The 14179-nt window shown below is 37.4% G+C and overlaps 2 protein-coding genes and 1 long non-coding RNA gene across 14 annotated transcripts in view; 1 reads left to right on the top strand and 2 right to left on the bottom strand.

The window, feature by feature from the left end:
* The window catches only part of LOC105691377 (diacylglycerol lipase-alpha), a 44102-nt gene extending 35115 nt beyond the window's left edge, over window positions 1–8987 (bottom strand). The window contains exons 1-2 of one of the 12 annotated variants that reach the window (XM_012409799.3): window positions 8823–8987; window positions 5147–5890 (exon numbers count right to left, since the gene is read on the bottom strand). In XM_012409799.3, coding sequence (XP_012265222.2) covers window positions 5147–5241 — 95 coding nt within the window. In that variant the 5' untranslated portion in view covers window positions 5242–5890; window positions 8823–8987. The other 11 variants (XM_012409796.3, XM_012409797.3, XM_012409801.3 and 8 more) reach the window with 11 other exon arrangements.
* On the top strand, window positions 3279–5350 carry LOC125501840. The gene is made up of 2 exons (XR_007279593.1): window positions 3279–3796; window positions 5100–5350. It is a non-coding gene; the product is annotated as an uncharacterized LOC125501840 (long non-coding RNA).
* A 2531-nt stretch (window positions 8988–11518) lies between the features above and the next one.
* On the bottom strand, window positions 11519–14163 carry LOC105691338 (probable GDP-L-fucose synthase). Its single transcript, XM_012409743.3, has 7 exons — window positions 13626–14163; window positions 13096–13232; window positions 12906–13020; window positions 12691–12819; window positions 12389–12602; window positions 12171–12308; window positions 11519–12032 (listed from the first exon to the last, which is right to left on the bottom strand). Exons 2-7 carry the CDS (start codon window positions 13230–13232, stop codon window positions 11797–11799), a joined length of 969 nt encoding a protein of 322 aa, XP_012265166.2. The 5' UTR covers window positions 13626–14163; the 3' UTR covers window positions 11519–11796.
* Window positions 14164–14179: the final 16 nt, after the last annotated feature.

The raw sequence follows: 14179 nt of genomic DNA, 5'->3' as shown, positions 1-14179 counted from the left end.
TAAACGTCAAGTTCTTTTAAATATTTTCATTTAACAATGCTGCAGATCTTCTACACGAAGTAACTCAAGACCCACGGATTATTCAAGAGTGAAAGTTGGCCTGAAAATTTTTCGGCCGGAATTTCGTAGGTATAGGTAATGTAATAAAACTGTAGTCACGTAGTTCGCGTTCCACGTGATACCGATATCATGTATAGGCATATGTTAAACGCAGCGATACTATACGGATTTCCCTTGACAATTTAAACTTCTAAGTCGTGTAAGCGAACCAAACTAATAGCTAACTCGACCCACTGTGATTGAAATGATAAGACCGGAATATTTCGGGAAAAAAAAAACCAAATTAAATTGAACTTCATAAAAACAAAAAGACATAAGATGAAATAAAATTCAATGTCTCTTAATTTCGCGAAGATTATTGAGATTCAGTTGTGATGTCAGATAATCTTATCATCCAGTAAACTGATATTTGTGTTGAAGTTGAAGTATACGTGAAAAAAGGAGTATCATTCGATTAGGTTCCAGATATTTTTTTTTTTTTTTTTGTAAGGATCTTGACCGCGTGACTGAAAATTAAAAACTGCTGCAGACATATAAGACGTCTCACAGGTGCACACGCAAGTGACCACAAAAAAATATTGATCGTATTAAGAGGCGTGGATCTTATGTTCGTTACAAAATATACCAACGCCTCAATATTTGACTCACCTCGCCATATATACATAGAGTCCTAATTTTTCGTTTATCCTTCACTTATCAATTCGGATAAAATGAAACACTGTCCACCGCAGCCAGCTATATTTTTTGTGAATATTTGAGAAATAGCCGTTGAAGAATCACATATAGGATAACGCGAGGTTAAAGCGGCAAAAGAGCTTCCGTTATCATCTCCTTATAAATGCGACAATTATAGAAAGGCTAAAAAATAAATTTGTGCGTGTAATTTGGTTATAGACAATAACGAATTTGTCAGATTTATTTCAGATAAATCACTATGGAAAAAGATTAACATGATAATAAAATTACTCTTGTTAATATTCATTTCAAGTAATTTATACCCCCGCATGATTGTGAGATATATCAAAGTGCGAAATCAAAAAGCCCACTGGAGCGTCGCTGAATAAACCGTGAAAGTAATAAAAAAAAATTTTTAAACAGAAGAAAGGTGTTAACCCCTGTTATGATTTTGATATTTTTTACTTTCAGTTCACATACTTGGAACGTAGGTGTCTATCGATTTTCAGGGATCAGTGAAGCGTGGCATTTACTCGCGTGTGCTTTTGTGGGGCATGATCATGTTGTTAGTACATCCAGGAAGTGATGAGATAGGTCCTGTATACCTATACCTACAAGCATAGTTAAACCTCTGTACACGCTGCCGTAACTCTATTCGGGTAACGTGTCGGAGCTTACTTATAACCGTCAGTACACCGATATTATATGTATAGGTACCAAAAGATGGGATAATGCAGCTCACTAATTCTATCATCGACCAATTTAACTGATAGTCATTTACTGCATCGCGCTCGCCGCGTTGTCTGCATCTGGCATAAGATAATAGATCAACGATATATACCATCGATGGTATACTGATTTCGTATAGATTTGTATACCTGTCTAATATTTGAACTTTCATCTGATACAAAATCACACGATATAACACTAACGATCTTACGTAAACTAATATAACTAAGACGCAATTGGGCCGTTCGCGAACCACGGTTATGATTCATTCTTCATTCGGTCGTATTAGGGCTTGAGGATAACAATCTTTGGAATTCGTGAATTCAAGGTCTGAGGATCCCAAGGTCATGATACAGAGAGATCAAACGAAGCAACTTTCCTTCATTGAGGAGAGAGAAGCACCGTATAATATATACTGCGGCAATTGGACCGATGGCGTTAACTGCTCAAGCGTTATTATCAATCGAACTTGCAGAGAAAATGAAAGAGGTGATAGATCGGGTCGATGGTAAATTTTCAGACGAATCATTTTTTTAACATTTGTGCTTATGTAAATTGTACCAAATGTATTCTTATGCGAAGCCGACACACCGTGCGGTTTTTCCGACGATGATTTCATAAATGACATTATTAACCGACTCGGTTTTGAGCCAAAATAAAAATATCCGTGCCGAGTGATAAATATTAATAAAGCCAAGTACAAGGTATCCGTTGTTTTGGTGCACATGCGAATGATGTATAATTTCGAGAAGAGTTAAGCGAGAGCGAAGAACGACGTAACATGAATTTGGATTATATACACTATACCGCGGAGCAACGCTTCTCCCGCGTTTACGTTGTATACGTCACATGATATAAAGTCGGCACTACTTCTCGAATTACAAATATTATAATAGCAATACCTGCTGTTGTAAGGTAGACAATTGAACGAGAATTGCCCCAGCCCATACTATGGTGTGTATTTAGTAAAGTTCGGCAGATCGTGCGGTCACACAATAAGTTTCGCTCGTTTACCCAGCTGCGCGGTGAACGCGGTGAACATGCCCAGAATTAAATTCAATTTTCGCGTTGTCCTCCAGAATCTCCGGAAGCAATAGTCCCGCCAGACCACAAATAATACCTAAAATCCTGCTGGATAACCGTACACATATACGTGCCGTTATATCGGTATAGGTATATATATAGGAAAATGTGAGTAGCAGCGAAAAGCATACGTGTGTATCGGTTCGGGACTTTAATCAATCCTTGATCGACCAAAATCGAAAGAAAAAAAAGAAAAAAACTCACATCAGTAGATGTAAGCCGGCTAAAGAGATCCCAGGGATGAACAAGTCGTCGCTGCCGATTCTCCATCTCCGTCCAAAAGCAATTAAACTCGGCATTTTAGCGAGCCGGTCCGTGTGCGGATGAATTCTCCAAACTGTTTTCACATATAGGGATAAAAACGTTGGAAAAAAAAAAAATGCAAAAACGGCCAGCTAACGTAGAAACTCTAGACTACCGCGATGCACTTTTATCTTTGGAAAGCCGCATGGAGCAACACGCGCACTCTATGATGCTACTGATACTTACATACTACGGGACTGCGTGATAAAAGTCTCCGACACACTAATGAATGGGACGAGACGTGTATGCAGACTGTGGAGTGTAAAGAACGACCGTTTGCTGCTCTCCACTTCTGGGACGCTCTAGCAGCTCCGCAGGCACATCCAACGACGTATTTACCATCGGGTGCATCGCGGTGGTTTTGGTACAACTTCAAAATCTAGTGCTTTCCAGAAGCCGACTCGGTGCAAAAAAATATCACGTTCAATGTTCGATCGATAAAACAAAAAACAAAAACAATTCATGTTTCCAAATCGGTTCTATTGGTATACCTATAAATCGGTGAGCTTACGCGCGTAATGGAGCGAAGAGAACGTGGTGTCGAATTATCACGGAATCAGAAGCGATCCGGAGGAGAGTCGTACCGGGTGTCGAGAAATCTTTAGACGGCCATGCAATGGGACGATCGTAGAGGCGTTCGACCCGGTAATCTGCCGGCACTGACCTTCCACTTCCAGCGCAGTTGAATAACGTAATGTGTTTAGGGAAGCGTACAGCTGTACATCTAGTTTTTGGTGAGATTAACAATGAAACAGCCTTTTTGTCCCGAGGTGCCACACACATAAATCTATTCGGTATTACGTTTGACGAACGAAGCAAATAAGCGGAACGTATGCAGAGTACGTTGGTTTTGCACACGCGTACGTTAACTTGAACAATGAGGTTGCTGTTTAAAAATATCTTCGTGTCTGCATCTTCTGCTACCGAAAGAGCGTTATCTTTGCAGGTTTGTAATATTGTTCGACTTCAATTTCACAGTTTTATTCTTCGGCCTCCACTTTCTTTACCGCACCGAAACAGCAGAATTATGAAACAATTTATTCCCCATATTTCAGAGGTGAAATTTTCCACCTGAGCAACGAGCAGCAAGCCCTAATAAATTTTTGATGAACTCTAGCCCGCGGTGGGCGATTAAATCGTGTAATTATGTTTTTCTACTGGAGAGGTAATACAGATAAATCGCGTGACGTGGAAAGTCGTTGAATTTATTTACTGGCGTAATGTAATCTTAGCTGCTAAATTGTCTATGTATTTTTCCGCAAAATTCATTATCCGTAATCTTCATCAAAGGGACAGCTATTACATTCCCGCATATATACGCACAGACCTGATGTATACTAATTTGAGGTCGTAAATAATGCTTATGTCCTTTCTCGCGCTTTTTTTCGCTGTTGCCGAATTTTTATACTTAAATTTTCAAATCTCTGTTTCATAAACGAACGATATTAACGATATTTTCCAACGCGGTTTATACGTATTCCACAGGTACATGTATACAAAAAGTAATAATATAAAACATCGCGCGCTTTTCGAAAATACTGAAATTCACTTTAATTTGAACCTCGACAAGGCGTGACCAGTGGTATATGGCGCGAGGTATCAGTAAACCGTGCGAGAGTAGAATTAACACCGTCATCTCCATTATTATATGCTATTATCAATTTTTCATCATGTACAAATCCGCGTCAAACTGCATGTTTTATTTTGATCAGAAGTCGACATAGGAAGTGGTAGATGTATTTTTAAAAATTATTATCGAATTGCGCCAGTCCGCAATAAGATAAGCGCATCAAATCAGATTATGTAACATGCAATATCCGTTGGTATAAGCTGCATCGGAAAACGAAACGAGGAAAAATTTTATTGGAATGAAATGAATAAAAATAAATATTTCACAACTAAATTAACCGCCCCTGAGCGAAGTTCATTTCCAATGACTTCAAACATCGTATATATGTATGGTGAGAAAAAACGAAGAGCTATTAAACGCATCTTTTCTAGTAAGGTTTTCTCTCAGGAACACGAAGAGTTATCGATTATCACTTGAGATCCGCTTGAATCTTTATCTTCGGTACATTTGGGAGAACTCGATGGGGCTTTAAATAAGAAAAAAATAACCAGAGCACCGGTTATTGCGAAAATGAATCTTCATATTTCTTCTTATCTTGTATATAATGTATATGAGTTGAATTGGCACGATGGACTTGTGAGACGTAGGCAAAAAGGCTAATAATGAATTAAATTTTCAGATCTTGGCATCGGAAGAATGCTACCAAGATGATCTCGCTTCACTTACCATATAAGATGCAGTACAAAAAGGAATACGCCGGGAACGACCAGATCGTCACTGCCGACAATCCAACGGCGCCGGAACACTACGATCCCTGGCATGATCCCAATCAATCTCCAATACTATGTTCTAACGACGCACTTCATTCTTAACATCGCCTCAAAATCTGCCAAGAAATGTCCAATCTTTGAAGAAAATATTGTTCCCGAACCTTTCTTTGACTCATTATTCTCATTAATTCCATGTCTTTCACAGGCACTGAATACACTTTCCTCAAACCCACAGCGTAGAATTAATCCATTTCTCTTCGACGGATTTACGTGATATACACCTTGGAGTTGCAGCACTCATTTCGAACACCACGCACAACTCATTTAATGGACGAATGTACAGTATAGCTATTTCACTTTGCTCCTAGATAAATGAATTCATTGCAATAGTTTTAGTTGAAATTCTGAATTTTATCACCAGTAAAGTATACGTACGCACAATGCGCGATTATATTTGCGTAAGGTACTCACAGTTGTGAGTTTTAGAGCTTTGCACAGCTCCGTAGATTGAATGGAAGCGAGACTAGAACGCGATCGATCCGCGATCGTAAACTGGCATACATGCATATATAAATCTAAAGTTCCAGTTCCAGTTTCAAGTTTTAGACCTCGACGATCACTTTGAGTCGTTAATTCATTGTGGATGGCAAAGCCCCCGGGGCTCCGTTGGTGTCGGTTACAAGAATCTGTTGACGTAGAACTAAATAGAAAAACGAACTGTTACGATTGTATAAAGTATCGAATGGCCCCTGAATAAGTTTTGCATACCCATGAGGATTTGTTTTCTGCTAACTAAAAAAGAATGGAAAAACTACTCGCCACTTGCACTGTAGTGGTCTCGAAATAAAGTGCATGGGCATTAAATTACATAGCGTATACCCATACCTATACCGTGAATTCTTAACTTTTAGAATCATTCTTCACGTTAGCGAAGTTGATTATGTGTGGTTGAGGTAAGAAGATACAGAAATGGAAGGCCAGTTGAGGGGAGTTCGAATAATCAAACGACAGGGAATAATAATTATCCGTGTACAATGCAAAATGATTATAGAATCACGAGTGATAATCATACGTTAATTTACACTCACGCGCTATTGACGACGCAAATTTATTCCGCTTGCGTGTAACGTATACATATATGCGGTGATGAGCGCGAAACGCGACTTACAGCGGACCAAACGCAACTCGAATAAATAAGTCAATCGTATTTATACATGTATCGTGATCTTTTTTCGAATAAAGCTCAAGTCGTGACTGGGCAAATCCAGAGTAGAAATTCATGTTTCGAAATAATCATAAAAATTATTCCATTGATTGACCTTCCGTAAAATTCATTAAAGGCATCTCTGCAATGCCCAGTCTCAAGTTGAACTCCATTCCATGGTGTAATTGCGAAAGTAATTGAAAATTCTGTGTGTATTTTGGAGAAGAGTTTGTGAAAGTACGAAAAAAGAGACCCATTTCCATAACAAAAATTTGAGAGGACGTTACAACGGGTCTATACATATACTTGAATGTTAATTCATACAAAGATTATCGAATTCAGTCCAGTTCAAAGACTCTGCATTCCGACGATCAGCGCCTCGTATGCAGATAAAATCGGCCCTGGTCACCAATCAGTGATACAGTAAATTATTTCAATTGATTCAATTCTTTCGTTGGATTATATGACGTACTAGTGGTCACGCTGTAGATACAACCTGTTCAACGATTATGGGGAACGGCTATACGATGAACTCGAAGTTTCTGGAGACGATAGTGACGAAGTGAGAATGAAATCTCATAATTTTGGACTGCGCGTAGCTTATTCTCGTTTAAGCAAATATACGAGAATCGACCGATGGGTGGGCTAAAAATTACTTCTCTACTTTTTCCCCTTGTTTTAAAGTTCATCAACGGAAAAATAATTGACTTCAAGAATAAAGCTTTCGGCAATGCGCGGTTGAAAACCACTGCAGGATATAATTTCGCGGTTATTTTAGAATAAATTGACTTTCGAAGACAAATAACAAATCAAAATGCATGAAGTTTCGCTGCGGTCAACAAAATTTTCTGAGTCCATTGGTTCGGTGTTGAGGATTCGTTCGGGATATAAATTGACAGGAATAACTTTGGCCATAGGTACGCGTTTTGTGACCGCGCGATTTGTTGTATGTATGCGTACATATCATCGAGCAAATAGAATTAATAATATCAGTATAATTACTGACAAGATTATACGTGATGTCCGCACGGACGCCTATGTTTTATGTTATTACTCGCACCTGTTTACCTTGCGAACAAATATTTCTATAACTTTGCAACTCCAGTTGCAGGCCCCGATATGATATTCAAATTAAAATTCTTACGTAGAATACCGATCGCGTATCTCGTCGAAATGGTGTGCGTCGATTCATTTCAAAACTGAAACGAGTCATGATAAGTAACGAGCGATTATTGTTGATTTAATTATTATAAATATAAATGATATTAATTGAATATCTCAAATATTTCAATAATCTCCTCTCATGACTCAATTGAAATAATTACCCATTATCGTTTTCGTTGAAATTGCACTTTTCAATACTTACAAGATAAACATTGAATTTGATAAGAAAGGAGAAGATTGAGTGAATTTCATTTGTTACGATATTGCGAATTACGTTTCGATCGCCATTTGTCAATTTAATTTTTACAACGTTATTATTTCAACCCCTATTTCACCGCATAACCCAATATTTTATTTATATTTATTCAACGCCGGCTTATCATTATCTTGATATTGATTATTCTCATTTCACGGTCGACGATGTCATGCTCGGCGATTAAAACTGGGGGATTAACAGAGGGAAAAAATCAAAAAATATATTCCCTTATCACCCACGGTCACTCGGGGGTAATATCATATTTACTTCAACAAGTTCGACCGATTCTTTGTCAAAGGGTTGATAAAGCTCTAGATGCACCACGTGCCACAGCCATCTCCGTCGGGCTCGACGGATTGGCATCCGTCGAGGAGAGCTACCTCGCGCACACTGCACGACGCTCGGCGTCCCGGGCGCCGGGCGCTTGCGTCGGACTGCCGTCGATCCGCGCACCCTCATTTTAGGGGTTGCAACCCCCTTCGAATAAGTCATAACGTGGTCTAAGAAGGATCCTACCCCACTGTAGTATACTGGACACGATGTCGAAATTCTGAAATTCGGAGCTTCCTCGTATATCCCTAGGTATTATGAAGTGTCTGTAACTCATACGTTATATTGTACAAGGTTTACATGCAGGTAAAGTGGTAGACAGGTAGCCGAACGAATAACACGGTCGAGTAGCTGTGGATGCCGGAGACCGTAACTGCGTAAACAAAAATCTCGGAATCGTATTTACCAGAATTATAGCATATGCAATGCTGAGCAGCTGAAGAAAAACAAATAACATTCAGACATGGCGAAAACGCACAGAAAATTTACATGAACAATGCAGATATTGTGCCAACAGATTGTTAAGGCCAGTAAAATGAGCAAGAAATCATTCGCAATCGTTAATCTGATTAGTCAGATTACGTTCATGCTAATCAAATGGACGTTCGATAAAATTAATCTCAATCATAACTACGGCATATAGTATTGGTCATTTATTATCGGATTTTTTCGGCTAACCGTCACGAGAACAGGATGCGAAATTATACAGCACCAAATTCACTCAAATCACTGATTCACTAAATACACTGATTCAGATGATATCGTGAAAAAACAGCCAGCACAGCGGAACTAGATAGCTGTACATCGTAAGGAGTGATTCAGATTATACCATGGCGGTGTGCACAGTAATTGTAAACTGAACAGTATTACGAGTTACGAGGGTAATCGTTAATTGAGAAGGCATTGAATTATAAATTCATTAAATTCCAACATTACTTATAAGAACGTGAATAAATTAGATAATTGTTAATAAATGAATGGACTTGTGGTTTTCAAAAAAACCAATTACTCGATGTAGCCTAGATATTATCGTTTTGTAATGAACTGGAGTTTTCCAGGTGTAAAAATAATTATCGGTTCGTGAGGAATATTTACCTGATTTAATAGAGTGATAGAATAATGTTCAGACCTTGGAACGTCGAATTTTGTAGTACTTAACATGGATACTCTGATAATAATTGTATGCGTTATACAAACAAATGGGCCATTGTATAATATAGGTATATCAATATTCCTACAGTTGACATGTATTATTCCTTTGTGATCATGTTTCAGGCTTGGTGATACGAACTGAAGACCAGTTCCTAATAATACAGAAAAATTCTGGCCGGCTGCGCGGTATAAATCTACCGAAGTGAATGCCATTCTGAATCAATAAAGATACAATTGAGAAATTTATCGAGTCAATGAGTTAAATTGAGCTTATGGGAAAATAGCCCGACTGATCTAAAGTAGTGGTTAAAAGTCTGGCAAATTCAATAGACTGTGAGCCATCAAAGATGAAGCGCTCTTCTTGTAGCCTGCAGGCTAATTATACCCATGCACGAACATTTATAGCAGTCTGTCGACCTCCGAGAATCCTCTCATTTATTTTTTTTCAAACTCCTGAAGAGCTGAATCACAAAGATAACTTACGAAATTCGATGAATTCAAGATTCAGATAGAAAAACAATACTCATCCCTCGAATATAAGCCATAAGTCAGTCCACGGAATGATGAAAAAGACAAGTTGAAGAGAACCAATGTAAAAGTACGGCTGGGTATAGGTATAATGAAAACGGAAAAATGAAAAATATTGAAAGTAGGCCCCCGCGTGGTTTCGGCACTTTTGCCAAAATTTATTTTTAGTTAAACAGTTTAGATCAGTCGCCGCTGATTCAATTTGTATCGGGCTGGTATAAAAATATCGACGCTTGCATAAATAAAAATTAAACGCAGAACATCAAAATAAATAATGTGAAGACCAAGGTGAAGACTTTTATTTGCTGAATATTTATTTTCACAGGCTGCAAATACTTATTTTATGTATGCAACTGTCTAAATGTATTATCTTGTCACGCATACTCGCGAGTGATGCACATACACACGACTTTGATCGCGATCGATAATAAAGTAACAAATAGAGGTAGCCTATGTGACGGATGATCAATGACGATGGTTTTAGATTTTTATGATCCCACTTAAAGTTAGAGTTAGTTTTACTCCACGTCGATGAAACGCAGTGCTAAAAATACAACTTGTGTAACCCACAAAATAATAGAATTTTCTAATTCCAGTTCTCTCGAAGCTATAGGAAATCAAATTTTTACATTAGTTTCGCAGTTCCTGCTTCGGCCAAAGCATTTGAAAAAGAGTCAGAAATGGAAAGACTGTGAATTTGATTCCCAGAGAAAATCAAAATTAAAGCTAATTTTATAGAACGTTACAAATTTTGGGGTAGAAAAATTCAGACACATCAAGCTTTTGAAGTCGTGTTACGATAGATGATCAGAAAAACATGAAAATGTGGTAAACATAATGCAATTGATGATAAAAGTTAAATGTCATTCTTTGAACTTTATTTTCATCCCAAAGATACAGATATCGTATACAACAACAATTACCGTACAGACCTATTTGAATAAAAAATATCATGTCACTCAATCTACTCACCTGTTTGCAGTTCCAAGTCCACGATCAATTAACTGATCGAATGTACAGCCCCTTGAACTAATATGATTATCAGGTTTGGGCTATTTTTTAAATTTGGACCGCTGTAAAAATTATGACAGTTACCACAAACGGAAGTCGAAATTTCGGCGAGGATAACTACGGATAATATACATCTAAATTTAGGCCGCTGAATTATTGTGCGGAGTTAGATAGTTCATTGCCATCAACAGTGGAGGCCTTCCCGAAAGTGTGCCCCGGAAACTGAATTCTCGTGAGCGAAAGTATTCGGCATTATTCGCGTTGAGATCTGTCGTGATGTCAACAAAGGTGAAGAGCGGGTCAAAGGATAATTTCAGACCAAGTATGTTACCTCAAATTGAATTTACAAATAAAATATAAGATCGATATGAAATTACCTATTAAGGATAGCACATGAGCTGTAAACGACATAATGATTAAGCAGCAGATACGTTATTAACAACAGACATACCAAAGTGCAAATGAACAAATAATAACAGTTAAAGTTGCCGATTAGTATCACAACAAATTATAAAAGTGCAACCAAGTAATATAACAAAAAACCATAAACTTACAACAAAAACCGACGGCGGGGTAACGAGGTCGGCCGGACCTAAGGAGTTTCATTTCCCCACAAAATATCCTGTGTGCGTGGAATGAATGTGAAGGATACACAAATAATAATGAATAAAGACAAAGAATAATTCAATATATAAATCTACGTATACACGATTTATTCAAATCCTGCGATCACCTCATACACACGTCATATGATTAATTTCGACTTTATCATCACTTGCTCTGTCTCGCGAACCCGGTGTCCATTCCCAAATCCATATGCCGCTCATAATAAAATTTGAGAAATTGACGAGATACGATATATTAAGTTTTAACTTATTATTTTGTTGGTCAACAATTTTTTTTATTTGGTGCTGCCATCGAAAGTCACGGAATCATATTCCCAGTCATATGGACAAATTACTTAATTTCGAGCCTGATCATAATTCTCCTGGTACCATTCCACTGTTTCTTTGATCGCCTGATGAAAGGGTGTGAATTGAAAATCGGGTAAGTAACTTCTTAATTTTGCGTTACTGGCCGTCTTTTTATACTGTCCATCTGCGGCTGATGAGTCAAACGCAATTTTTCCCTTGAAATCAAAGGCCTTCACCAAAGTTTCAGCTACCTCAGATATTTTTAGTTCTTGGGATTCGTCAACTGAAATTAGAAACAAACTTTGTTGGAAATATCGTCTGATGCTACAATTGATAATACAAAAAACACGTACGAAATTCGATTATAGCATAATTAGCGATACTAATCTATTGAATTTGATCCAAATACAAAAAATATTACCCGACAATATGATGGGATCCACTGAATCATACTCTCGAAGAACCCAGAGGAATAACTTCGCCAAGTCTAGACTGTAGATAAATTGTCGTAATGGTTTTCCAGATCCCAATACAGTAAAAACTTTGTCTTCAGTATTGCCTGTCAAATGACCAAACATGCTCATCAATAACAGTAATAAGACAGCGCCATAAAAATAAATTCAATTCAAATATTCATACCATCGGCAATTAGGTCATGCAGTTTTCTCATAAATCCAGGAACTACATGGCTCTCACTTGGATGAAAATTATCGTATGGCCCAAAGACATTGCATGGAATAACACTAGTATAAAGTCTGCCATGTTGTTGAGCATAGCCTCTGTTAGCAATATCAATCAGTCTCTTAGCATAGCTATAGCCATAGTTGGAGGGATGCGGGGGACCATTGTGGATCTGGAATATGGGGAAATAAGATATATTAAAATATGAAAATTGGGTGAGGTCAGACTTCCTCAATTATGATTTTTCGAAAAGTATTTACCATTGTTTCGTCAATAGGATATGTAGTTTTATCTGGAAAGATACAAGTCGATAGACATGAGACAACTTTATGAACATTATTTTCATGTGCAGTCTGAAGTACGTTGTCATTCATAAGCAAGTTATTCCGCTGAAAGAATAAAGACAGACATATCTTTTGATTATGCTGAAATGATATTATCTAAGGACATTCACTGTGAGGAAAAAAATAATCACCAAAAAATCCAAGTTGTGAGACATATTATGAAATAATCCGCCGACCATCGCTGCTAAGTGTATCACATGTGTTGGCTTATACCTTGCAAACACTGCCTCAGTGCTTTTCTTGTCACTGCAAATTAGGGATCTTAAAGTCTACCCTTCCTACAAATAATAATATATATCAGATTAAAATTAGTGTATTCACCAGAGATTAGCATCTTTTGAGCTGATGAATATCCATTTTTCATTGGCTCTAGAGTCCTCGGAAACGATAGTTTGAATAGCTCTACCTACTAGTCCGGAGCCTCCAGTGACTAGAATAATTTTCTCATCCCCAGACATCTGGACAAAGAATTCTTCATTAAGTTACCTTACTACCAACAACGATGGAACTATCCCTGGGCCTTAGATAATGTACTACAATATTCACTGAAAGTAGTGAAATTTTAACTAGCTCAACAATTATAATTGGTCCCATACTAGACTCACTACACAACTATCTTCAACTTAAATTCATCAATGTGAGACAAATCTGTGAACACATTAAAGATCAGTCAACGAATTAAGTAAATATAACCCCACTTTTAAGGTTACTTTAAGCATGAATAAAGCACATTTTGCGATGTTATTGCATGAGTTTGGATGCTGATAAGCGTGAATTATTGATTTTATTATCAATCAATCTCTCATTTTTAGTAAATAACATCAGTATTCGACTACGCAAAATTACTACACCTTCCACGTATAAAACACGTCCGCGCTGCAATGAATGAACCAATGAACTAGACCTTAATACAGCCATACTAATAGTAATAATTTTGGCAATAGTCCCAATCAACGAATTCAGACTTTACACAATTCGTTAGTCCCAATGATCCATCTCTGATGACTGAAACTATACATTATAAAATACTTATGTACCATATTCTTTACTTTTTTTTTCTACTATGACAATAATAGGAGATTGATTTGTATTTCAATAAAATGTGAGATTTTATTTCATTCTCAATAAAACTTGAACTGCTTATAAAAATTAGCGCTCATTAGCTACATGAAAATTTTAATAAACAACCATAGCTCAAAAGGTGCCGTTCAGACCCGCTATGGCTTTTCGTTTGTAAAAAAGAATAATAAATAATTAGGCAGGAGATCAAATTCATTTTCCCTCATTTTCCAAAAATGATTGAATGGTTTACATGCGAAAATGCAAAATTGAAACACCTACAATTGTTTGAAGGTGACTAAAACTGATGCGATGAGCACAAGACCTTGCAAATCCTATGACTCAG

This window comes from Athalia rosae, chromosome 1 (genome assembly GCF_917208135.1).
Source record: "Athalia rosae chromosome 1, iyAthRosa1.1, whole genome shotgun sequence".
Lineage (NCBI taxonomy): Eukaryota > Metazoa > Arthropoda > Insecta > Hymenoptera > Athaliidae > Athalia > Athalia rosae.
The sequence above is the reverse complement of the archived record's forward strand: the minus strand, read 5'-3'. Positions and strand labels throughout refer to the sequence as shown.

Excerpts from the sequence above, each read along its gene's own strand:
- LOC105691338 (XM_012409743.3), bottom strand. The coding sequence starts at position 13,232 with ATGTCTGGGGATGAGAAAATTATTCTAGTCACTGGAGGCTCCGGACTA. Across the intron at positions 12,603-12,690 it reads ATCCTATTGACGAAACAATG|ATCCACAATGGTCCCCCGCA; the intron begins GTAAATACTTTT and ends CCCATATTCCAG. Across the intron at positions 12,309-12,388 it reads GCATGACCTAATTGCCGATG|GCAATACTGAAGACAAAGTT; the intron begins GTATGAATATTT and ends GTCATTTGACAG.